Consider the following 24,227-nt stretch of genomic DNA (forward strand, 5'->3'; position numbering starts at 1 on the left):
CATGCAGACAAGACAGAAGGACAGCGATGTGAGAGAAGAAAACTGCACGAAGCAGGAGCCCAGATGCGGCAGAGGGAACACAACGTCCCACCTTGGGGGGAGTGAGTGGAGTGGACGGCACTTCAAAGCCACGTGTGACCCCTCCACATCAACAAGAGCTCTTTGGGGTCTTCAACTGGTCATGGAGGGGGGAAAGGAGTCCTGAGACCAAATGCTTTGCACACCCTGCCCCAGAAAAACTGCAACACAGTGCCCTAGGGGACCTGTTCTAGTACATTCCACAGCAGTGCTGTTCCTAACAGTAAAACCTGGATCGTCAACTAAGGACGCTGGATGGAAGCACGATAGGGCGTAACTGGCGAGCTACAGTCAGCCTGAAGGTCTAGTCTGCACCTGTTTTGGTAAATAAAGTTTTATTGGACTGGGACATGCCCATTCATTTGCATCCTGTCTGTGGCTGCTTCCCCCCTCCAATGGCAGGAGTGAACCGTCCTCACAGACACAAATATTTACATGAAGGGTTTGTTGACGCCTGGCTTAAAGGGCATGCCCTCCAGCTGGGAGCCCTCCCAGGGGAAGGGGACCCTCCATCACACAGCCTAAGGACAGGACTCTGCTGCCCCGCTCTGCCCTTTGGGAATTCAGGGACCACACTCGGGAAAAGCCACTCTGAATTGTTGGGGTGCTAGGACACGAGTGACCCTCACGAGGCCGTTCCCAGGGCACCATCTCAGCCTGATCTTTCAGACGGACCTTAACATGGCCTTTGAGGCCAGTGAGCCGATTTCGCTGTTTTCCTAATATCAATTATCTACTAAATTAGTACCTCTCAACTGGGGGCAATTCCAGACAATGAGCCAGCCTCGCATGTCAGCAAGGCCGACAGGGAGAAACCCGGAGCTGATTCACGGTGCCTTTACCGCAAGCTGGCTGGGCCCAGCCCCGCACCGGCCACGCTGGCGAGAGCTGCGCGGAGCTCGGGCCGCAGCCACCTGGGCAGGGGACCTGGGGAAGATTATGTAAAGGGCACAGCCCGGCACCTGAGCGTGCTGGAGTCCCCACAAATGACAGCTATTGTTATTTTTATGGGCAGCCAAGAAAAAGGCGCCAGATGCCTCTTGCCCTTGCCCAGGCTGGGCCTGCGGCCTGGGTCCCTGCCCCCATTGGCTTCTTGCATTTCCGCCAATCAAACGACATAACCGCCAACCTCTTCAGCCCAAACAAGCCGGCCACGAAACCCTCCCATATCCTGAAGAAAGGCTCAACTATGTTCTGCTTTATCTTCTCAATCAACCTCACTGCAGACCTTGGGCTGCGACGACATGTTTCTTTAAAAGGGAGGAAGAAAAAAAAGGGGAAAAGGATTGCGAAGACGCTCTAGAACATTCTGTAAAAACCGCTCTTGCCCCGCCCACTGGAAACTAGGCTGCTTTCTATTGCTGTTAGCCTAGCCTGTTTGCAGACTCGACTCACTGGCTCACTGGGAGGTGCCGCCGTATGCCTTGTCTGTCCGTGTCCCGTCCGCCCCACCCCACCCTACCCTGTCCCCCCACCCTCGCCGTCCCCAAGGCCAGGGCCTTGCCAGCATCCCCGGGAAGTTGCATCACGCTCTAGGCCTGGCTTCCTCGGCCGGAAGACAGAGACGACTGCACGTTCCCTCACGAAGCTGCCGCCGAGCGGGGACAGAGCGCCAGGCAGGGGATCGGGCGGCAGTCACAGAGGTCACGGGGGAAGCAGGAAGCCTGTGCTAAATGTGAAAGCCGTGTTGTGAGCAAGCAGCACCAAGAGCTCCGACTCTCATCGCTGATGGCCCGCCAATTAAAGGTACACCCTGCGCGTCTCCCGCCCCCAGGTGTTCCTGGTATCACCAGGCATTATAACTTTCCAAGGGGGCGTAAGCGCTTTTGTATGGGTCGGATTTCGTGTTACAAATGAAGGGAGATGGGCGTTTGGTTACGTGGGTGTAGACATTTGTCCAGACTCCAAATGGTCCGCCTGACGTGTGCGTTATCTCGCTATATATGTGTGTTACCTAAGAAAAATGAGACCCACAAACCCGTACTGGACCCTAGTTAATGGCAGGCATGCTGAAGTGCTCAGGGTTGGCGTGAACCCGCGTCTGCAACTTACTTTGAAACGCACTCCAAAAACTACAACGGACTGGTGGGCAGACAGGAGGACAGAGAAAGCCGTGCTAACTGGAATGTGGCCGAGTGTCAGGGGCAAGCTCTAAGGGTAGGTGCTTGGGGGTTCGTGGCTCTTGCAACTTTTCTGCCGGGTGGAAACGTGACAACAGTGCCTGGCACGAGGCAGGCGCTCCCAGATCCCCCCACTTCAGAGGACTCGATCCGACCCACCTCTGAAACACACCATGAACTGCTCAGCAGGCACACTCGAGGGTTCTCAGAAACTCTGTGAAAGGACCTGCTGCTGAACAAAGAGATCGAGTGGCTAATCGAAGTCAGTCTGGATGCCACAAAAGATGAGCCGTTGGAGGCGGCGGGAGAGAGCACCTCGGCAGAGCTTACTCACAGCCCTGCCTTTGCTCACCGCGCGGGCGAATGAGTCCGCGGGACCGGCTTCCCCTCCCCAGGCAGGGCGGGTTAACTCAGCTTCTAAAGACGTTCGAGTCATCGTGTCTCTCCCAGGAAGGAGGTGAAAGGTCCCCAAGGGCACCACGAACCCAAGAAGTTAATCATCAGGTCTCATTTCGAGTTAAGCAAACTGGATCCTCCCAGCCCCCAAAAATCCTGGCCGGGCGCAGAGCGTTTATTTCTCAATGGAGACAGCAGATGGCGGCAGTACCCAGTTCAAAACACAACAACAACAAAGTCAGGCACACGCAGCCCAACTGAAGACTTTTAATCCAGGACACTGTCCCTAAGCCACCGCTGTCCCTACCGTGCACCCCACTCCACGACGGCCCCCGCAGATGGGACCGACACTTTGTGCCGTGCCATCTTATCTTACCAGGGGAAATCCCACAGTAGGATGCTCCGTTCCCCCCCCACCAAAGACACAGACAAAAAGCGGAAACCCCCCCCACTACCCCTGGAGAAAGTGTCCCAAATGTGGGCAGCTGAGAAAGCAAGGGTGGCCATTTTAAACACTACCAGGGGCCGGGGAGAGAGCAAGAAGAGAGGACACAGAAAAGCGGGGCCCGCAGACCCCGAGGAAAGCACAAGCTCCTGGCAGAAATTCCTGCCCAGCAAGCGCCATCTCCGGCCTCTGAACAAGCTGATCCAAATTTCTCGAAAACAGACCCTGTGGAGTCAAACTCTAAATAGGTGCAGGCTGTGGGGCCATCAGTGTATGTTTCAAAGAAAAACCTGGTCCCTTCCGTCCTACTGTCTGAGAATGGATTCTAGGCTCTTCCTCGAAATTCATCAGTCCTCCATTGGCCACCTCCAACTTCCTTTTCTAGAAATTATATTGAGAGAACCTTCAAAAAAACAGGGGAGGCAGACTTAAAAGCCCAAAAGCGACGGACTGGAGTGCCAGCTTCCTGCCCGGTATGTCGATCTGCAAGTGGAGCCTTTGTTCCTGGCTCAGGCATTTGAGGTTTCTGTGGAGACGTGAAGCGGGACCGGACGAGGGGCGGGGAGAGTATATGTACGATGCCTGGACCAGGCAAGAACAAAGGTGCTGGGCGGGCGGCAGCCGGCAGGGCGGGTTTACCTGCTTGCCCCTGTAGAAAAGCCTCTGCAGGCCTGGCTCCACGTGGAACAGCTCCTGGATCTTCCTCCTCAGCTCCTCCACCTTGGTCAGCCTGGACAGTGAGTCCACAGTGTGGGCCACCTTCCCGTCCATGGTGCGAACCTGGATCCACATGGTATCTGCTGGTGCTGAAGGCGAGAGAGCGGGACCCCTGGGTCAGTGGCACGTGCTGCTGCCGAGACCACACCGTGCCATGCTCAGGTCATCTTGGCTTTTGTCCAGTCTGTGGACACTAGGAAACTCCCAGGACGCCCTCCCAGCGCGCTGGTCCGCGGAAGAACCACCGCTGACCAGGGCCCCGCGGAGTAAATGAAATTAACGCATTAATGACCAGCAACGGCGCAGGAACGAGGAGGGAGGGGAAGGCAAACGGCATCTCGGACCGCTCAGTCCAACCCACTCCGTCTTGCACGGCGGGGGCGTGGGGGGGGGGACACACACAAGATCCAGAGAAGTAAGGAGGACACAGCCAAATAGCGAGGAACCAGGTTTCTTCGTTCGTTCATTGATTCGTTCATTCATTCATTCATTCATTCATCCATTCCTTGGATTAACACTGACGCAAGAGGAAAACCCAAAAGTCCGGCGCGGGTTGGAACTTCAGAAGTCCCAGTAACTCAACTAAGTGTGACCGAAGGGGAAGGACCACCCCCCCCGACCCTGGAGCCCCCAACCCCGGGTGCCCGCGGCCCCCGCCGCCCCCGCGCGCGTGCGCGACACTGCCGGCCCCCGCGGTGGCCATGGCAACCGGCCGCCCCGTCCCGGCCACCCCCGCGCGCGCCGCGCTTCTCACCTCGGCCCGGCGGCGCCCTCACGCGCAGGCTCGCGTTCCCGGGACCCCGACCCACGAGCCCAGAGTCCCTCTTATTCTCCCGCCCGCTCGCTCAGGCCACGCCAACTAGCCCACGCCCACCCCCACCGCCGGGACGGGCCGAGGGGCCCCGCGCGCCAAGTCCCGCCCCCTTCACTTGAGCCGACTCGCTCATTGGCTCCGCCGCGCCCGGCTGCCCCGCCCCGCCCGCTCCCCATTGGCCCAGGCGCGCCCGGGGAACTAAGGGCGCGCGAAATCGGGCTCGGGCGCGACAATTGAATCCCGGGGCAGCCCGCGCGCAGGCGCGGAGCCTGACATCCTCCCCTGTGGCTCGCCAGGCCCTCCCCCACCCGGCCGGCGCGACCCCCGCGGGGCTCTGGGTATGTTCCTCTCGCCCCTGCCGGCGCCCGGGCTGCGGGGGACGACTGCCGAGGGCCGGCGGGGCGGGGGCAGAGCCCGAGACGGCGTGGAGAACAGCCACGCTACGGGGCACGCGTGCGCCGGTACTGGCCGCGCGTCCCCGGGCCGCTCCCGAAAGTTTTGCAAAGGCTCCGCGCCCGGTGCCGCCGGGCCCTTCCCCCGGCCCAGGATGGCACCCCGATCAGTCCGCAGGCTCACCTCTCCCGCCGCCCCGATCCACTCTCCTGCCTGCGCGCCTGGCCCGGCTGGGGATGGCGATAGAGACGCGTGCGTGGCCCCGGACCCCGCGCGGACCTGCCTGCGACCCGGAACGCCTGGACGGCCACCACTGCCCGCCGCGCTGCCAGCTGCTCTGATTTTTTTTCCCGCGAAAACTCGGCGTTTGGGAGTTGCGGGGCCGCGGGAGGCCGCGCCAGGGGCGGGCTCCTGCCTGGTGATTGGCCGCCGCAGTGGCGGGAAGCGAGAAAGGGGGTGGGGGGCGCCCCCTCCTCCACCCACCCCCACTCCGCCCAGCGGGCCACGGCCCCGCCCAGCCCTGCGCGGTCTGCTGGGCGCACCCAGTGTGCGACCTGGCCCAGTGGCGGGAGCTGGGTACCCCCCCGACTCTGCGTGTCCCTCAGGAGCCCTAAGGACCCCCCGGGGCAGGGACCCCGGGTAGAGTCCCCCTGACCTTTTAAGTCCTTTTCCACAGCCTCTCTCCCGGGGCACGGGCATGCGCTGACCAGTAGGGTAAGGAAGGCCGGAATCAATGTTTAAACACTGCAGTAGAATGTGGGGGCCCCTCTCGAGACCGCCTGTACCCCGATGGCCAGCCTGATCGCCCCACGCTCCATTTCCTGGCGTCAGGGCCTGCTAGAGCTCCCCACCCTACCCACCCGCAGGGCTTGTTTGCTGGGTTTTCCCGCCTCGTTTTCCCGCCTTCTCCCGCTGTCCAGGCGGGCAGGACTGCCCTGCCCCCTCCACCCTGCCTGCTCCGCTCTGGCCAGTCTTGGCGGGCACACAGTGACCCATGCTGGGCACCTACAAAGTGCCTGGACACAGTGTTCGAGCTGGGGGGGCGGCAACAATGGACAAGGCCAACCCTGTTGGTGGTCTCCAGAAGGGTAATTTCTTCTCTGGAGAGACAGGCAAAAAATGAGTAAGTAAAGCAAATCATTTCAGATACCACTGCGTGCAATGAAGACAGGACAGTAGCTAGAGAGGCATGTGGGGGTGCGCAGAGAGGACATTCTGGTTGAGGTGGGCCTCTCTGAACGGATGACATTTGAGCTGAGATAGAAACCAAGGACAGATGGGCCGAGGAGGGACGGGCAAGCTCAGAGGCCGGAAAAGGCTTAGAAATGTAGGGGGAGCAGCCAGGAGGCCAGTGTAGCTGGGCAGAGAGGGGACGAGGTCAGAGAGGTGTCATCTAAGGCCTCAAGGGGGCCTTTGGTCTTTATCTCTTGAGAGCAGTGAGCAGCACGGGAAGGCTGTAAGCAGAAGAGTGATGACCTCCAACTTCTGTGTGTACAGCTTTCTCTGGACCCGAGCAGAGTCCCTTCTAGGCACTGGTCCTTCTGCTGTTCTTTCCCCAAGTGGTAGGCAGAAGAATGTCCCCCCTCTCCCAAAGCTAGTCATATCCTAATCCCTGAGCCTGTGAATATGGTAGCTTCCGTGGCAAAAGGGACTTTGCAGATGAGATCAAATTAAAGATCTCCGGGTGGGGGAGAGTATCCTAGATGATCCAGGCTGGTCCAAAATCATCACAAGCGTCCTAACAAGTGAAAGAGGCAAAAGGGCCAAGTCAGAGAAGGAGAAGTGACAAGGGAAGTAGAGGTTGGAATGATGAGACCCAACAGACAAGGAATGTGGGAAACCTATAGGGGCCAGAAAAGGTGAGGGACAGATTCTCTCCTAGAACCCTAGAACACCTTGATTTTAGCTGCTTAAGACCCATTTTGGACTTCTGACCTCCAGAACTGTAGGAGAATAAATTTGTGTTTTTTAAGCCACTAAAATTGTGGGAATTTGTTATAGAAGTCACAGGGAACAGATAGAGTCCAAAATACAAAGTCCAGAATTTGCTGTTAACTTTCTCCAATTTCAGGACTCCGTCTGTGCTACTGAGTGTCTTTCTGGGCCCACAGTCATCAGCCGAGTATAGACCACAATCTCAGGGACAGGCAGGTATCAGGCAGGCCTCCCTGAGTCTGGGAGGCAGATGAGATCTTTCACATTGAGAATCAGCCACCTGGCCTATTCCTGGTGAGAGCATATCATTTGTTTGCAAATACTTTTGCAAAAACCCAACAGGACCAAAAGAGGGAATACGTTCTTCAGGTGTATTTGGAGCAGGGCTCAGCCCAGGCCCCTTGGATATCTCAAGTCAAGTAACTCAAAAAGAGGTCTGGTTTTCCCTGCAGAAAGAAATGAGGGCCCCATTTCTCCAGTCATTTTGAGAAAGTTGGAGAGGTTGCCTAGGTTCATTAACAAACATGAGTGAAAGACTATGCCAGGCCTCTCCAGAAGAAGCTTACAAACCACTCAGGGAGACAAGATGGCAATGTCTACAAAAGACATCACATGAAATAATAAAGCGAGATACAACAAAGACAATGAAGGAGGCCTGCTAGAGTCTGGAGAATGGACACTTCCTGACACCTCTTCTGCTCCAGTGGCCCTCCTGCTTAGGCATCAGCCCATGGGCGAGTTAGGCACCAGGAAACCCATCAGAGGGCGAAAGGCCTCAGTTTCCTTTTTGCAAAATGATACATTCTTGAAGGTCGTTAAGTCACTCAACAAACCTATTGACACCCCTCCTGTCTGAACCAGGCCCGGAGTAAAGCAGACGTTGGTGGGCACAAAGCTTACAGAGACTAAGTCCCACCCTGCAAGGACTTCCCATTCAATGGGGGAGACACAGGTGTAAAGAGAAATGTCAGACGTGTAAGGAGATGGTGTTTGTGTTTAGATGGAGGAAACAGTGCTCTAAGCATTCAGTCAGGACACACCAGATTTCATGTCCTGGCCATATCTATAATTTTTTTCTAACGGACTGGTTGGTATAGAGAGAGAGCCATTAAAATGACAATGACTGTGTATGAGCTTAACCAGTGTATGAACCCTGAGAAGCACACATACCACATTTGGGGGCCATCTGTTAGAGCAGAAAAGACCTTGGGGCTCATTCCTCATTCCTCCCCATCTCTAAGTAGAGCTCGTAAGGAGCTCTTCCCACCCAGGCCTCTAACCTCCCGGCATGATGACAGGTGTTCCCTATGGGGCAGGAATGCTAGGGCCTTGCGGTTGGTTTGGCTTATTTATCTGTTATTTCCTAGGAAAAAGGGGTCAGGCTATCATTTCATACACCAGTGAGGACTTTGGATCCCAAGCTGTCCCACCCCTGCACAACAGCCTCATCTCCCATCCCGGCCACTAGGGACCCCCTTCCCAGAACGCTGGCTGGATGATGTCACAGACAGGTGACCTCACTGCGGCAAAGGAACCGGAAATCTCAGTGGCATGGGGGGGCAGGGAGAATATTTCTCTACCACCCCAACCCCCCATGTCTGTGGTGAAGTCGATCGAATTAGTGTTGCCCAAGGATGCAGTCTACCTAGCCGGCTCCAGCATAAAAGGGCAGGTGGTTCTAATCCTGAACAGCACCCTGGTGGACCCTATTGTGAAGGTGGAGCTCGTGGGAAGGGGTTATGTGGAGTGGAATGAAGAAATCGGGGCATCCCGTGATTATAGCAGAGATGTTATTTGCAACAACAAGGCCGACTACGTGCACAAGATGAAGACATTCCCAGTAGAGGGTAAGGACAAAGCCAGCAGCCAACTCTAGCCATAATAGGAACCTGGGTCCGGAAGGTAAACACATCTGCTAGTGGATCAGCAAACCCCCAGGGATACCAGAAATGGGCAGAGGCCTGGTTCCTCCCCAGGAGGGAAGCTATGTATAACAATGACCATCAGATACACATTAACACGAAAATAATAAGACACGAGGAGCTGATCAGAACCCAGATATTCGAAATGAACTTTCAAAGTTGTTTCCCTGGGAGGGGGATAAATGCTATCCTTAGCCCAATGACCACTTGGGAAGGCCAATTAAAAAAAAATCTGTCTTGTTATTTGACAGATAAATCTCCCTCTGGCAGTGAAATGCCAAGGAGACAAAAGAAGGAGTCCAATGGTCCCAAGGAAAGAGAGAGGAGGTTATTCTAGGGAGAGAATAACCAGGCCCCAACTCCAGCAGGTTCAGATCCACGGTCTGGACAGACGTCAGGGAGGCTGAGCTGCCTGGGAGCCGCATGTCCTTTCCAAAATGTGTTCATGGGAGTGTTCCCAGGTATGCCACAACTCTCGGCCAACGCCTGGCTGAACAAAGTTTAATTTTAGACTTTTAAAATTTTTAGATTGGGAGGTCATGGAGAGGTCTCTTCGAAGAGGGAACTGAGCTCAGATCTGAGTGACGGGAAGGACACCAGCCATGCAGATATCTAGGGGAGGAATGGCAACATACCATCCCTTACTGCTCAGCAGTCCTGTTGCCTCTCTGTGTCCCATTAACCCATCTGGAAAATGGGAACCAGAAAAAGGGATCACTCATAAGATTGCTTTGAGGACTTAGTGACTGAATGGTATATAAAGGGCTTAGAATAGTGTGGGGCATACAGTAAGTGCTCTGTGTTTTTTCAACCCAAACACTTCCCATCCTAACACCCCCAGCATCAGGTACCACCCTTTCCCATTGCCAAGCATTTCCCCTCAAAAGCATAAGCCCAAGCCTCTGACAGATTCATTCATTTATTTCACAAACATTTATTGAGCACCTTCTGCACACGGCACTGGGCCACGGGCTGGGGGTGGGGCAATGGATAAAACAAACAAGGTCCCTGGAGTCACTGGGATTGCCATCCAGTGGGCAAGACACAATAATGAGAGGTTTTTGGACGAATGAAAGAAACAGATAAAATGGGGGAGGTTGCAGAAATGGGGGCCGTGTGAGTTTCTCCCTGGTCCTCAGTTGCCACTCAACCAATGTTAAGCACCTACTGTATGCTGCACACTGGAGGCCAAGCTCTGTGAGGGCAGGGAGCTGTGCTGGCCCTGTTCACTGCTGAAAATAATGCCTAAAACAGCCTCTGGCCCACAGAAAGAGGCTCAAGAGGGGTTTGTTAAACCAATGTGCTGGACCTCCAGTTTCTCAGGCCCAGAGTAGGGGTGAGCACCCCAGCCACCTCACCCACCCAGGCATCTCCCTCCAGCCCAGCTGAGGCCTAGGCCTAATATTTGTGGATCATGCAGATCCCTAAAAGCACAGAACTCAGCCTAGCTCAGGGACAGGTGGGCCAGGCCCAGAACAAAGCTCCTGCCAAAACAACAAATAAAGAAGGGGGGGGTTAAAAAGGAAAAAGATTCTAGAACCTTCTGATGGCCTCGGTGTGTTTTGCTTTCAGATAATTGGTTAAGTGCAGGCAGCCACACCTTTGACTTCCATTTCAGCTTACCTCCCAGGCTTCCTTCTACCTTCGCCAGCAAAATTGGCCACGTCTTCTACTTCGTGCAAGCCTCCTGCATGGGCCGGGAGCATATTCTGGCGAAGAAGAGAATGTACTTGTTGGTTCAAGGGACTTCGGATTTCCACAAAGAAAACCCATTGCAGGTAGTGATGGGGGAGGGGCTGCGGTGGGGCTTGTCCTCCAAGCTCACCAGAGGCAGGTGGGAGGGCAGGGAACAGAGCCGGCCCCTACTAGGAAGAAGGAAAGGTGCTGATGGCTCCCCCGGGGGGTCCAGAGAGTTCCCAAAAGGTGAATCTGAAACCAGGGTAGGAACAAAGCCAGCGGGAGCCCCTCAACCAGGATAATCCCGCCATCTGGAACATCTACAGTTGACAGGACTGGGGGGGCTGTTGGCCATCGAGGTGGTGGGGGCCAGGGGTGCTGCTCAATACCCCACAGTTCCCAGGACACCCCCCCCCAGAGAATGACTGGGCCCCAATGTCCTTGACCCTATAGTAAGTCAAGGCTGTTCAGAGACCTCCCCTGTGACCTGGGGGTGGGAGGCCTGGACGCCCGGTGACACTCCAGGGTCTTTGAGCCCTTAGACAACAGAGATGGTGCCCCCACCAAAAGAAGCAAGGAAAAGGGGTGGCTTGTGGTCTGGCTGAGCAAAGGAGGAGGTTTTCTGGATGGTTCCTGGAGGCCCAGGTGCAGAGGTAGAAGTCGAGGTGGCTGGATTGACGTTGGCCCCAAGTCACTCCCCTGGGGACTCTGTTATTAGAGCATGGTGGCTGAGACGGAGGTGGGGGTTGGATTTTAGTTTTCAAGATCCAGGTAAAAATCCCAGAGCCCCCACCTTCCTGTTGTGCGACCCTCTGCAAATGACGTTGCCTCTCTGTGCCTCTATCTCCTCATCTGTGAAATGGACAGAGAGATAGTGCCTAGCTTGCCGAACTTCCCACAGTGCCTGGCATGGGTTGGGGGATGGGCCCCAAGAATCTTGCTGCTTCCACCACCAGTGTCACAGGGATCGTCTCCAGCCCGGCCAACCTCCTGGGATGGTCCTGGAGGGTCCCAGGAAGGGCAGATGCTTGGAGGGGTGGAACAGCCCTGCGATGACCAGACCTGAGCTCAAGGCCCGCTTGACCACCTGCTCCCTGTGTTACCCTGAGCGGACTGTGGCCCTTCCCTGGCCTTCCCTTCAGAGCTAATCTAGAGTGCAGGGGGCACGAGGCAGAAGCTGGGGTGAAATGTTGGGGTTGGGTGAGACCCAGCCTGAGATTTCGTTGACAGATACTTCATTAGCTAGATGGCCTTGGGCAATTCACAACACCTCCCAGAGCCTTGACTGTCCTGATCTGTACAATGAGAAGAGTAATACCTCCCTTGATGGGTGCCCATGAAGACCGCGAAGTGCTCAGCGAGGTGTCTGCACACCCAGGAGGTGCCCCCGTAAGTGGGAAGCTCTAAAAATCAAGGTCGTAGCAGCAACAGGAGTTATTACAGATAAGTTTTGAGGATATGAAAATAGCGTGTTTTTTCAACTACTCAGTACTGTCTTAACCAGACTGGGCAAGGGAGGCCCTTTGGAGGAGGTGACATTTTAGCAGAGAACTGAAAGAGCAGAGGCGGGGAAACCATGGGGATATCTGGGGTGGAGGGTTCCAGATGGAGGGAACAGCCCGTGCAAAGGTCCTGGGGCAAGACTGTGCCTGGCGTGTTGGATGAACAGTGAGGGGGCCACATGGCTGCAACAGAGTGAAGGAGGAAGCAAGAGGGAAGAAGGTAAGGGCAGGGAGGTAATAAGAGGCCTCAGGAAGACTTGGACTTTAACCTGATGCAGGTAAGAGCCCTGGTGGGCAAGGGGTCATCATTGGATTCCCTCTGGCTGCTTTGGGGAGGATAGATAGTGGGGGGCAGGGGGAGGGCAGGAGCTGGGGGACCAGGACAGAGGTTATCACTCTGGTGCAGTGAGCCATGATGGGGCTCAACCAGGTAGAGGCAGAGTCTTTTTTTTTTTTTAAAGACTTTTATTTATTTATTGAGAGAGAGAGAGAATGATAGAGAGCATGAGCAGGGAAGAGGGTGAGAGGGAGAAGCAGACCCCCCTGCTGAGCAGGGAGCCCGATGCGGGCCTCGATCCCGGGACTTCAGGATCATGACCTGAGCCGAAGGCAGTCGCTCAACCAACTGAGCTACCCAGGCACCCCGAGGCAGAGTCTTTTAAGATTTATAAAAATTATTTGCGAGAGAGAGAGAGCGCATGCAAGCAGAAGGAAGAGCAGAGAGGGAGAGAGAATCTGAAGGAGACTCCATGCTGAGCTCAGAACCTGACATAGGGCTTAATCCCACAAACACCAGATCATGACCTGAGCTGAAACCAAGAGTTAGACACTTAATCAACTGAGCCACCCAGGCACCCCTGGGTAGAGGCAGAGTCTTGACCTCCAACAGTCTGTCCTCGTAGCAGCCAGAGACAGTCAGGTGATGACCTTCCTCTGCGCCCACAGCCCTCCCGGTCTCCCATTTCATTCAGGGTAAAGGCCAAAGTACCCCCCGTCCAGAGAGCCCTGCATGACCTGCCCCCTCTCCCCTTCGCTTTCTCTGCTCCCGCCAAACAGGCCTCCTCGCTGTTCCCTCCAATATACCAGGCCTGGTCCTGCCCCAGGGCCTTTACATAGGCTGTTGCCTTCCACCTGGAACACTATAATATGACCTTCCTATCCTTCCCCCTCCTCCTTCAGATCTTTGTTCAGAAGCCATGTAGGCACTCACGTGGCTAAGTAAACTCTCACAACCCCAACAGAGGGCAATTTAGCTGTATCTGTTCAAATTAAAATGAACATGCACTTTGCCCCAACCATTTCCCTTCTAGAAATTTCTCCCACTGATATTCTTTCACTTGTGACCTCCCACAGCAATGTTTTCGCGGCAAGAAATTAGAATCAGCCTAAATGTTCATTGCTAAGGGAATTAAAGTAGCAAAGGAATATTCAAAGGAATGCGCTATAGGTAAGTTAGAAACAGAGGCAGAACAAGGCAGCTCTTAGCATCAGGACCTCTACTAAGTCACTGGGTTCAGTGAGCACAGCAAAGTTCAGAACAAGCGAGAAATGTACTTCCTTGCAGGTGTAACAAACGTGTCCGGAAGGAGATCACAGAAACTAGCAACAGACATGCCCCCCTGGGAGGGGAGCCGGGGAGCTAGGAGGAGCAAACATTTTCCCCTTCCAATTGTTTTCAACAGCTTTACTGAGCTATAATTCACATATCTTATAATCTACCCATTGAAAGTGTACAATTGAATGACCTCCCGTGTGTTCACAGAGTTGTGTGGCCATCACCAACTGTCGATTTTAGAATACTGTCATCACACCAAAAGGAAATCTTGGATCCCTTAGCTCTCACCCCTCGAATTCCCCACACTCCCTCCCCCAGGCCATGGTGACCACGAATCCCCTTCCTCTCTCTATGGATTTGCCTGTTCTGGACGTTTCATGGAAACGGAATTGTACGATATGGACGCTTTTTGCGTCTGGCTGATTCCACTCACCTTTGTAGCATAGGTCGGTGTCTCATCCCTTTTTATGGCTGAATGACATTCCATTGCGCAGCTGGACCCCATTTTGTGTATCCGTTCGTGCATTGATGGATACTTGGGTTGTTTCCACTTCTTGGCTACTGTGAATCACGCCTCTGCAAATTCCCTTACATGTTTGCATGGATGTATCTTCTTGTTTCTCTTGGCTTGATACCTGGAGTGCAGTTGCTGGGTCAGATGATCACTCCCTTCAACATTTGAGGAACCCCCAGCCTGTTTTCCACAGTGGTTGGACTGTTTTTACTTTTCCTCCAGCACTGCACACGGGCTCCAATTTCCCCACCTCTTCTCCACTCTTTGTACCTTTAGAATCTTGAAAGACAGACCTGTGTTGTCTCTTCCGACAGTCGGTACTATTTGGGAGAGGAGCTTGTCCCAGAGACATTTCCTAAACATTGGCTCCAAGGGAACCCCCACCGTACCTCTCCTTCGTTCACACCCCTGGTTTGCCTCCAGCCACAACCTCATCACTGTCCGGATCAGAAATGACCTGTTTCATTTTCAGCGAGCCGACTGTGTGTCCGTGTCTCCCCTCCCCTCCCCGCCCCTTCGCCAGAGCAGGGACCAGGCTGGTCTTAATTGCTATGGGTTTTCCTTGGACTTGTCACCAAGCTGACAACAACAAATACTGTTTGGGTGAATCCCCCCAAAGCTTCACACATGCCAAAGGAATGCGGGGCTCCCAAACACTCCCAGATCCAGGAAATCCAGTGTTGGTTGTGTATCCCCGACATTATTGGGAATCAGGGCGCTTTGGCCACCCTGCCTGACCTCGCGAGGGAGTCTCCACTGGGCCACTGTTGGAATTGCTGGGCCCCTGTCTCAGGTGCAGGCCAAGACTACCGGCTTGGCCTTGAGTTAGGGCAGCAAGTTCCTCAATGCCCGCAGGGTCCTAACGCATGCGAGGAATTTTCGAATAAGACTGGAGGGATTTAGAATAAAACTGCCTGCAATTAGCCTCCTGGAGGAGAGGGAGGGAGGGGACCGCTGAGGAGGCAAGGGGGCCAGAGGCAAAGGTAGAGGTGAGGTCACCTGGTGTCAGGGGTCAGCCCCAGGTCTCCCAAGAGGAAAGGCATCCGATCCGGAGCAGTGTTTTTCAAACCTCAGGTCACGACCAGATCATGGGTTGCAAAATCAGTTTAGCGGGGTGCAAGTATATTTGTATAAAACGAAAGAATACGCAAGACCAAACTAGAAAATATCAGAAAAAAAAGTTAATTTTGTGGGTTGCAAACATTGTGTGTGTTTTTTTTCAATAGAATAAGAAAACAGAACAGAGAATAAAATAAGTAGAACAGGAAGTGAAGAAAATATGGTTGGTGGCTTGCAATCGACTTTTTTTTTAAGATTTTATTTATTCATTTGACAGAGAGGGAGACAGCGAGAGAGGGAACACAAGCAGGGGGAGTGGGAGGGGGAGAAGCAGGCTCCCCGCCGAGCAGGGACCCCGATATGGCTCCCAGGACTCTGGGATCATGACCTGAGCCGAAGGCAGACGCCTAACGACTGAGCTACCCAGGTGCCCCCTGCAATCAACTTAAAAAAAAAAAGAAAGAAAGAATAGAACAAAATATAAATACGGTGGGTTGCAACAGCTTTGTTTTTATAACATCAATGTGTTGGACAGGATATAATAGTTGTGAATAAGTCGAATATAGAATTTATCAGAACAAAATTAATTTGGTGGGTTACAACCAGCTAATGTTTACAAAATGTTGGTTTTATATAAAGCAAAATAATAGAATAAAGAAAGACTAAATATAACAGGAAAACAAATCCAGAGGGTTGCAATGAATATATTGTTTTAGGATTTTATTTATTTATTTATTTGATAGAGAGCACAAATAGGGGGAGCAAATCAGCAGCTGACTAGTTGATAGAATGGCTGCATTTTGAGGCACTGAGAGGCAGAAGGAGAAGCAGGCTCCCCGCTGAGCAGGGAGCCCGATGTGGGGCTTGATTCCAGGACTCCTGGATCATGACCTGAGCTCAAGACAGACACTCAACTGACTGAGCCACCCAGGCACCCCGCAATGAACATTTTTAAATGCATACAATAAATGGAATAAAGCAGAATGTACCAGCAGGCATAAGTAGTAGTTCATGAAACATATTTCTTTCATAGATCTCGATGCAGATGAAAATACAGATTTGTGTTCTTTGCCATGATACTAAAATCTATGTTTTAACCATGAGCTGTGATTTAAAAAAAAAAGGGGGGGGGATAGTATATGACATATAACTGTGTGTGGCCTGCAAAGCCTAAAATATTTATCATCAGTTCCTTCCAGAAAAAGTTCACCAACTCATGGCCGAGAGCAATCCCATGATGGGTCTCAACCAGATAGAGGCAGAATTTTCTGCCCTCCCGCTTGTGCTCACTCTCTCTCAAATAAATACATAAATCTTTTTTAAAAATCCAGATATAATAAACCCCCAATTCGGGACAAAGGGAGCCAAGGAGTATGAGGGGATGGCATTAGGGAGGGGGTCCACGGGGCCTTCAACCAGATCTCTCATGTTTTTACTTTATTTATTTTTTTAAAGATTTTATTTATTTATTTGAGAGAGAGAGAATGAGAGAGAGCACATGAGAAGGGGGAAGGTCAGAGGGAGAAGCAGACTCCCTGCCGAGCAGGGAGCCCGATGCGGGACTCGATCCCGGGACTCCAGGATCATGACCTGAGCCGAAGGCAGTTGCCCAACCGACTGAGCCACCCAGGCGCCCCTGCAATCTTATTTTGTAAATGAGCAGAGATCTGAAACAAATCAGGAGAATTTGTAAACGCTGATGAAGCGGGTCTTAGGAATATGGCAGTGCTATGCCAAGAAATGGTTAACAAGCAGCTCTGGTGTGGGGCAGCCGTGATGTTTCCCAATTTCCCTGGTGAAAATAACACCCATCAGGGCCAATTTCAAGTGAACAACTTGATGTCACTAATGGGAAGTGGGAGGGGAGTTTGAGCAGTATTTTTCACACTATTTTCTCTCTCTCTCTCTCTCTCTCTCTCTCTCTCTCTCTCTCTCTCGGTATGCTGAAAGAACACACACATACACACACACACACACACGCTTGTAAAAGTATCACGTTTCTCTGCAAGGAGACACCGGAAGCCAGCAAAAGTGGAGAGTGATCATTCTAAGCCCCCCTGCCCCCGGCCACATCACATCAAATCCTTTAACATATTATCCACAAATAAAAAGTAAAATGTCACCGAAGCCACTCATTAAATATAATGCATGTGCGACTTTATTTGCAAATCAGCAGCTGACTCATTGATAGAATGGCTGCATTTTGAGGCATTTATTTAAACACAGTACATACTTTCAACTCTACGGTTTTCCTTTCATGATTCAGAGCCCATAATATTTCCTCCTAAAGTCTGAACTGCCCGGGTAAGCCCCAAGTCTTGGGCTTAGACTGTGAGACGTTTCCTGTCTTCTAGAAAACCAAGGCCCAGAGAAGTCAAGGCACTTGCTCAAGGTCACACAGCAAGTGAGCATGGGAGGTGAGGGTCAAGCCAGGGTCTTGTGGATTTCTTAGGCTTATGATGAGGAAATTGGTACTCAGAAAGGCGAAGGGTATTGATTAAGGCAAGCCGGGAGATCTTGCCAGGCTTTTGGCTGCCAAATCCCCAAGGCTCCAGATCCTATTTCAGTGCCTCTTACTTAGGAGAGTCCCAAAAACTCAAGGTTTGCAGGAGCTTTGATGGAGGAATGTCAGGCAGGCGAGCAGATCTTGTGGCCACCATCCCTCACAGCTGTCCATCCCCCCTTCTAGAACCCTCTGTCGGTGGAGGCTGAGAAGAAGGTCTCCTACAACTGCTGCAGCCAGGGCACCATCTGCCTCCAAATCCAGATGGACAAGAACACTTTTACGCCAGGGGAGAGGGTCATTTTCACCACGGAGATCCACAACCAGACCAGCAAGTGCATCAAGACGGTCACCTTCGCCCTCTACGTCCACGTGCAATATGAGGGCTTCACCCCCGGTGCGGAGCGGCGGTCTCGGGTGGACAGCAGTGAGCTGCTTCGGCAGGAGGCCAACACTCAGATCACGCCCTTCAACACCACCAAGATCGTCAGCACCCTCAACCTCCCGCAGGTGCTGTCCGTGAGCAGCGGCATGCGGGACGGCGAGATCATGAGTACCCACTACGAGCTGGTCAGCACGGTCCACCTGCCTTGGTCCCTGACCAGTGTGAAGGCCAAGGTTCCCATCATCATCACCAGTGCCCCTGTGGACCCAGACAGCTGCCCACAGCTGGAGGGGGCAGCATCTCCCGAGAGCCAGGAGTGCCAGAATTAAGTGCCCAAACTTCTAAATATTAAAAGCTTTATCAGACTCTATGGGCAGCCCTTTTTTTTGTCTGGCACAGATGGGCTTCAGATGGGCCGGGGTGTGGATGGCACGTGTCTGAAACTTCCCACAATGCAGCCACTTAGGCATCAGTTTCTCCCGGCCCCAGATAGTTTACTGAAGGCCAGGAGAAGATGAAGGGAACTGACAAGGTCTTCCAGTAGCCCCCCCCGCCCGGTTAGGGCTCCAGACCCATTTCCGTGCTGGGGTCTTACAGTGCCTTGACCCAGGATCCCCAACTGGGGCGATTCTGCCTTCCAGCTGCACTAGCAAAGTCTGGTGGTCCTGGTTTTCACGACCAAGGGGAACAGGGGCTCCTCCTGGCATTGGGTGAGCAGGGAGGGATGCTGCTCACTGTCCCGCGATGCCCAGGCTGGCCTCACCCCACAGAATGATCCGGCCCCAAAGGTCCATAGCTCCAAGAGGGAGAAAACGTGCATTCATTATCTGGGGGAAAAATTCAGTTTGATCCCTAGCTCACACTAAATACCAGAATAAATCCCCAATGGATCAAGTGGAGGAAACCAGGGTGACCCTGCAGTGTCTGTGAGTTCCCTACTCTCTCCCTCCCACTCAGTGTGTGTATTTAAATATTTGCAGTATCCCAGGATATCCTCAGTCGGTCAGATGGTTATGGAATGTAGTCTCCTGGGGGTCCATAGAATCCCCTAACCCAGTGGGTTTCACCCAAAGGGATCCTGCCCCTCAGGGGACACTGGGCAATGTCTGGGGACATTTGTGGTTGTCATGACTGCAAGTGCTCCTGGCATTGAGTGGGTGGGGATCAGGAATGCTGCTCAACATCCCACAGTGAATAGGACAGCCCCCCACAATTAAGAATGATCTTTCCCCTTGGGGAGCCTGGGTGGCTCAGTGGGTTAAGCGTCTGCCTTTGGCTCAGGTCATGATCCCAGGGTCCTGGGATGGAGCCCTAAGTGGGGCTCCTTGCTCAGCCGGGAACCTGCTTCTCCCTCTCCCTCTGCAGCTCCCCCTGCTTGTGCTCTCGCCCTCACTCTTTCTCAAATAAATAAATAAAATCTTAAAAGAAAAAGAATGATCTGGCCCCCACAGACTCTTAAATACAGAGAACACACAGATGGTCATCAAAAGGGAGGTGGGTCAGTGGATGGGTTAAATAGGTGATGGGGATTAAGTCATATACTTGCTGTGATGAGCACCGGGCGGGGGGCGGGGGGAGGATGTATGGAAATGTTGAATCACTGTATTGTACACCTGAAACTAATATTACACTGTATGTTAACTAAGTGAAATTTAAAATAAAAACTCTAAAAAAAGAGAATGATCTGGCCCCAAATGTCAGCACTGTTGAAGGGGAAAGATGCTGGGCTGGGGCAATCCACAGGGGCAGGTGGTTGCCAAGTGCCAGGGTTGGGTCTGGGGGGCCTCTTACCCAAGTCAGGGCATGGCCCTCCTACACTCACAGCCTCTCAGGGCTACCTCACCTCACTCAGGGTAGAAGCCAAAGTTCTCCCAACACAGGGCTTGCACATCTGCCCATGTCTCATCCATGATCATCAATCACCTGCACCTGACCTGTCTGCTACATTCTGTCCTCCCTGCAAATAAAAATCCAGGATGCCCCATTACATTTGCATTTCAGATGGACAATACTATTTTAGCATATGGGATATACTGAGGCTTAAAAAATCATTTGTTGTTTATCTGATATTCCAAGTTAACTGGGTGTCCTGTATTTTACCTGGTGATCTGATTCCTCAAGCAACTAGAAGACTCTCAGCACGAATCAGGCCACCTCAGCCCATTGGGTCCCCATGGCACTCACCCTGGCCTACAAGGATCTGCATGGTCAGGAATGAAGGAATGACTTCCTGATGCCACACCATTCTTACTCTTCTCCCACTTCTCAGATTTTTGGCGTCTGCTTTCTTCAAAGCCACATCATCCATGCCCCTTCTTTCAGGAAGCCTTCCAGCCATACCAGGCAGCACCTCTCACCCTCCTCTACCAGGTCCTGAAACATGCATGACTTTCAAGGGTCATCTCTGCAGATGACAGATCTAAATAATAACAGAAATAACGAGGACAATAACACCACGGCAAGGACTAGCTTTAGTCACATCACACTTTCCTTCTTCCTCCCAGGCACATGGCTAGACTACATTTCCCAGCATCCCATGCAGCCAGGTGTGGCCATGTGATTGATCTGGCCCAGTGATGTTAAGTCACTTGAGGCCAGATCCATTAAAAACTTGCCACAGGAGTCTTGTTCTCTCTTTCCTTTTTTTGCCAGCTGCTTGGGGTGGAATGTTTGAAGGGGAGCTGCCCAGGAAACTTGATTGTTGCAAAGACAAGGAATAAAACTTTATTGAATAAACAACAGCTGCTGAAATTGACAATTGCTTCTTTCAGCCCTTGGTCTACCTAGGATTCCTCCAGCTCTGCACATTGACATTTGGGGTCAGATGTTTCTTTTATGGGGACGATCCTGCACATTGTAGGATGTTGAACAGCATCTCCTGCTTTCACCCACTAGATGCCAGTAGCATCCCCCAAGTTGTGACAACAGAAATTTCTCCAGACGCTGCCAAGAATCCCTTGGGCGGGCAGAATCACCCTCAGTTGAGAGCCCCTAGTCTACTCTTATCATACAAGTAGCTACATTTATGGAGGCCTTTGGACATTTCAGGGACATGGACTCAATGCAGCCACACAAAACCTGTCATCTCGTCTTCTCCCCACCCCTACCCCATCTGTTCTGTCTTCAGCTCCCCATGTCTATGAAGACCCCACCTCAGCCTTTTATTCTCCCAAGTCCTGTTTTACTTCCTAAGTAACTGCTTAACCTGTCCACTTCTCTCCATCTCCCCTGCCACCACCTGAATCCAGGCCACCATCAATGCTTACCTGGATGATCACGGCAGCGGCCTCCCAGGTGGCTCTGCTCTCACATTGGATCCACCTTTAATATCCTTCTAGACTCTTACTCTTTCCATTATCACCATGCTGGTCCCACAGCTTGAGTGTCCACAGATGGATGAGCTGATAAACAAATGTGGTCCATCCACAATAACGGAATATTACTCAGCCTTAGAAAGGAAGGAAATCCTGATACACACTACAACATAAATGAACCTCGAGAATGTTACGGTAACTGAGGTAGGCCAATCTCAAACGGAACATTCCTGTCTACTTCTACCTCTAGGAAGTCCTTAGAGGCGTCCCATCCACAGAGACAGAGAGTAGGTGGTGGGCACCAGGGCTGGGTCAGGGGATGGGGAGTCAGTGTTTCATGGGCCCGAGTCTCAGTTTTGCAAGATGAGAATGTTCTGGAGAGGGATGGTGGGGATGGGTGCGCAACCATGTGAATGCACTTAACGCCACTGAGCTGTGCACTTAAAAATGGCTAAGATAAATTAAGGTAAGCTTATGTATGTGTATTTTACCACCATTAAAATGTTTTTAATCATAGCAATATCCAAGCCTTATATCGTGCTCACTGTGCCCCAGGCACCAAGCTAAGATGTGGACGGCTTCATTTAATCCTCTCCATCCTCTGTGAGTTAGGACATGAATGCCCCATTTCACAGACGAGCCAACAGAGGCTCAGAGAAGTGCAGGAGGTGCCCAGGCTCGCAAAGCCAGGATGAGATCCCCTAACCACCCTCGGTAGTGCTTTTCTGAGCACCATGGAGACTCTTATTTTTACTGCTTCAGCTAAGGAGGGAGGGACCCATCTCAGGTTCACAGAGCTGAGGCAGGTGACATGGCCAGCCTGGGCCCCCAGTGCGTGGCCAAGCTGAGATGGGGACCCAGGGCGGTCTGAGCCTGTCTTTGGGGTTGTGGGTTTGAGTCTTCATTATATCCCCTCTTGGCACCGGGTCTCCTTCTTGCAAAGCTGACAGGGTGTTATGGAAGCAGCCAGGATTCATGTACCTGAGAAGGGCTGGGGGTCCAAAATACAGGCTCTCTGGACCTCAGTTTTCTCATCCGTAAAACCGGTAAATAATTATTATACTTAAAATAATGTGATTAATAATAATAGCTGGTATTGTTATGAAATGTTAATTACTATTATTCACCTTGGCACAACTCTACACGTGGGGCTGGGTCACTCTATGTGGGGGTGTCCCAGGCACTGTGGGGATGGGTGGCTGAGTAGCTTCCCTGGCCCCACCTACTCCGTGCCAGGAGTACCCCTGGTCGGAACAACCAAAAATGTCTCCAGACACCCCAGTGGAGACAGAATCTCTGAGGGTTCTGGGAGCAGAACTGAACCCAGGTGGTAGCCCCTGTCCACATTATAGGGTTGGAGGTCTATGTTGAGTTAGTGTATCTGATAGTAAATGCTAATGAGATTCCCAGCTCTGCTACTTACATGCTGTGTGACCTCGGGCAAGTCACTTGCGTCTCTGAGCCTCAGTATCCCCACCTGTAAAACTCAAATTCATCATTAGTCCCTCCTTCCCCAAGATGCTGGATTAAACAGTCTATAAATGCATAAGCACTTACTCCACAGGCACTGCTGTTAACGCACCTGGGGGCTTCTGGAAGATTCTGACTCACAGTAGCGGGCCCCTGCACCCTCCCCACTGGCTGCCTCCCCTCTGGGCCCCAGATTCAGGAGGCCACACAGGCGGGGCGTTGGGAACACTTCCTGTGCGGTGGCCTGTGGTGCCCACTGGGACAGGTGGGCCAACGGGAGAACACAGCTGGGACCACCCCACTTCCTGCCCTGGGGGGAGGCGCCTCTCACGTTCCCGCACCCCTACCCCCAAAATAACACCTCCCCCCAGGAACCAAAGCCACCGCACCAGCTGCAGCCTCCAACTCAGGGGACACAGGACAGGCGGGGGCCCAGCAGCTGCCACCACGGCGCCTGCCCCACTGGGAATGTCCTCCCCCCTCACTGCTGCCACCTCCGGCATTCCAATCCCAAGGGGGTGACCTGGCCTCCCCCATGGGCCAGGACACTTGAGCCCTGAGCAGCCAGGGCCGGCTGGGGGGAGGGTGCTCCTTTGCCCCCGCTGGGGGGCAGGGGGCACCGTCTCGGCCAGAACCCCCAGACCCAAGGTGCCTTCAATCCTCACCTCAAGGGATCGTTCGAGGAGGAAGGGGCTGGTTGCCAGGACAACAGCCCCCCACCTATGCCTGTGAACAAAGGGGCAGCCAGGGGAGCCAAGAACGGCATGTTCTCTCCCCGCCAGCGTGACTGGTACATCCTGGCAGCTGACGCTTGGAGGGCCGTGCCCTGGCCACCCCAGACAAGGCCACCCAGTGTGGGAGCGGTCAGGGGGTGGCCGTGGCACTGAGGGATCTAGTTCCTGGTCATCTGCCCCCTAGGCCTCTGTCCTTCCGGTACATTCTGACGAGGAAGTTAGCCCGCTCTGCCTGCAGGACTTCACAGAAAGGCCACGGGGCCTCAGACTTCTGGCTCTGAGCTGGGGACGGGCCACCAGCACTGGGGGGACAAAGGCCACGTGGAGCCCTTCTGGCTGCCGGGACCCCTGATCTGGCATTCTGGGGCGAGGGATGCCCAGGGGGACCTGCCTGGCCTGGGAGGGGCTGGCCCAGGGGCCAGACAGTGGGACTCGGAGCAGCTCCCCTCCCCCAAGCCCGTGCCTCCGTGCAGGGGACAGGGGGTAGCTGGCGCCACGAGGGCGGGGGTGGGGGGGCGGGGACAGGCCAGGGCCTGCATGTTAAAAGACCCCCGATTCCCCGCCGCGAGCCGCGAGCCGGCCCAAGGAGACAAAACCTTGCCTTCTGGCCATCGGGCCACCGTTGGTCAGATTGTCCAGCCACTGGCCGGAGCTGCATCAGGTAAACAGACAGTTAAACAAAGATTTCTTAGCA

General features: G+C 53.3%; 2 protein-coding genes and 1 long non-coding RNA gene across 7 annotated transcripts in view; 1 reads left to right on the top strand and 2 right to left on the bottom strand.

The window, feature by feature from the left end:
- UHRF1 (ubiquitin like with PHD and ring finger domains 1) overlaps nucleotides 1–5,265 on the bottom strand; it is a 30,302-nt gene extending 25,037 nt beyond the window's left edge. Inside the window, exons 1-2 of the mRNA XM_064572858.1 lie at nucleotides 4,511–5,265; nucleotides 3,679–3,845 (exon numbers count right to left, since the gene is read on the bottom strand). Coding sequence (XP_064428928.1) covers nucleotides 3,679–3,831 — 153 coding nt within the window. The 5' untranslated portion in view covers nucleotides 3,832–3,845; nucleotides 4,511–5,265. The remainder of the gene's footprint in view (nucleotides 1–3,678; nucleotides 3,846–4,510) is intronic.
- ARRDC5 (arrestin domain containing 5) lies at nucleotides 1,459–18,380 on the top strand. 4 transcript variants are annotated; one of them, XM_064572872.1, is made up of 5 exons: nucleotides 1,459–1,824; nucleotides 8,266–8,745; nucleotides 9,189–9,281; nucleotides 10,393–10,598; nucleotides 17,817–18,380. In XM_064572872.1, exons 2-5 carry the CDS (start codon nucleotides 8,394–8,396, stop codon nucleotides 18,342–18,344), a joined length of 1,179 nt encoding a protein of 392 aa, XP_064428942.1. In that variant the 5' UTR covers nucleotides 1,459–1,824; nucleotides 8,266–8,393; the 3' UTR covers nucleotides 18,345–18,380. The 4 variants fall into 4 exon arrangements, with proteins under 4 accessions (XP_064428942.1, XP_064428934.1, XP_064428936.1 ...); XM_064572864.1 differs by lacking the exon at nucleotides 1,459–1,824 and adding an exon at nucleotides 5,289–6,086; XM_064572866.1 differs by lacking the exon at nucleotides 1,459–1,824 and adding an exon at nucleotides 5,289–5,677.
- On the bottom strand, nucleotides 17,263–23,709 carry LOC123834224 (uncharacterized). 2 transcript variants are annotated; one of them, XR_006788409.3, is made up of 5 exons: nucleotides 23,465–23,709; nucleotides 22,753–22,806; nucleotides 21,282–21,416; nucleotides 20,200–20,434; nucleotides 17,263–18,811 (listed from the first exon to the last, which is right to left on the bottom strand). It is a non-coding gene; the product is annotated as an uncharacterized LOC123834224 (long non-coding RNA). The 2 variants fall into 2 exon arrangements; XR_008505171.2 differs by lacking the exon at nucleotides 20,200–20,434 and having other exon boundaries at nucleotides 23,465–23,701.
- Between the last annotated feature and the right edge of the window lie 518 nt (nucleotides 23,710–24,227).

The sequence above is a fragment of the Mirounga angustirostris genome, unplaced genomic scaffold (assembly GCF_029215605.1).
Source record: "Mirounga angustirostris isolate CCGP_5_RB_7025 unplaced genomic scaffold, mMirAng1.0.hap1 SCAF_1, whole genome shotgun sequence".
Taxonomy (NCBI): Eukaryota; Metazoa; Chordata; class Mammalia; order Carnivora; family Phocidae; genus Mirounga; species Mirounga angustirostris.

What these genes read in the sequence shown, in the direction of transcription:
- ARRDC5 (XM_064572872.1), top strand. Translation starts at nt 8,394, where the DNA reads ATGATGTCACAGACAGGTGACCTCACTGCGGCAAAGGAACCGGAAATC. An exon ending in GTTCATGGGAGTGTTCCCAG is followed by an intron (nt 9,282 to 10,392) that starts GTATGCCACAAC and finishes TTTTGCTTTCAG; the next exon opens with ATAATTGGTTAAGTGCAGGC. An exon ending in ACAAAGAAAACCCATTGCAG is followed by an intron (nt 10,599 to 17,816) that starts GTAGTGATGGGG and finishes CCCCCCTTCTAG; the next exon opens with AACCCTCTGTCGGTGGAGGC.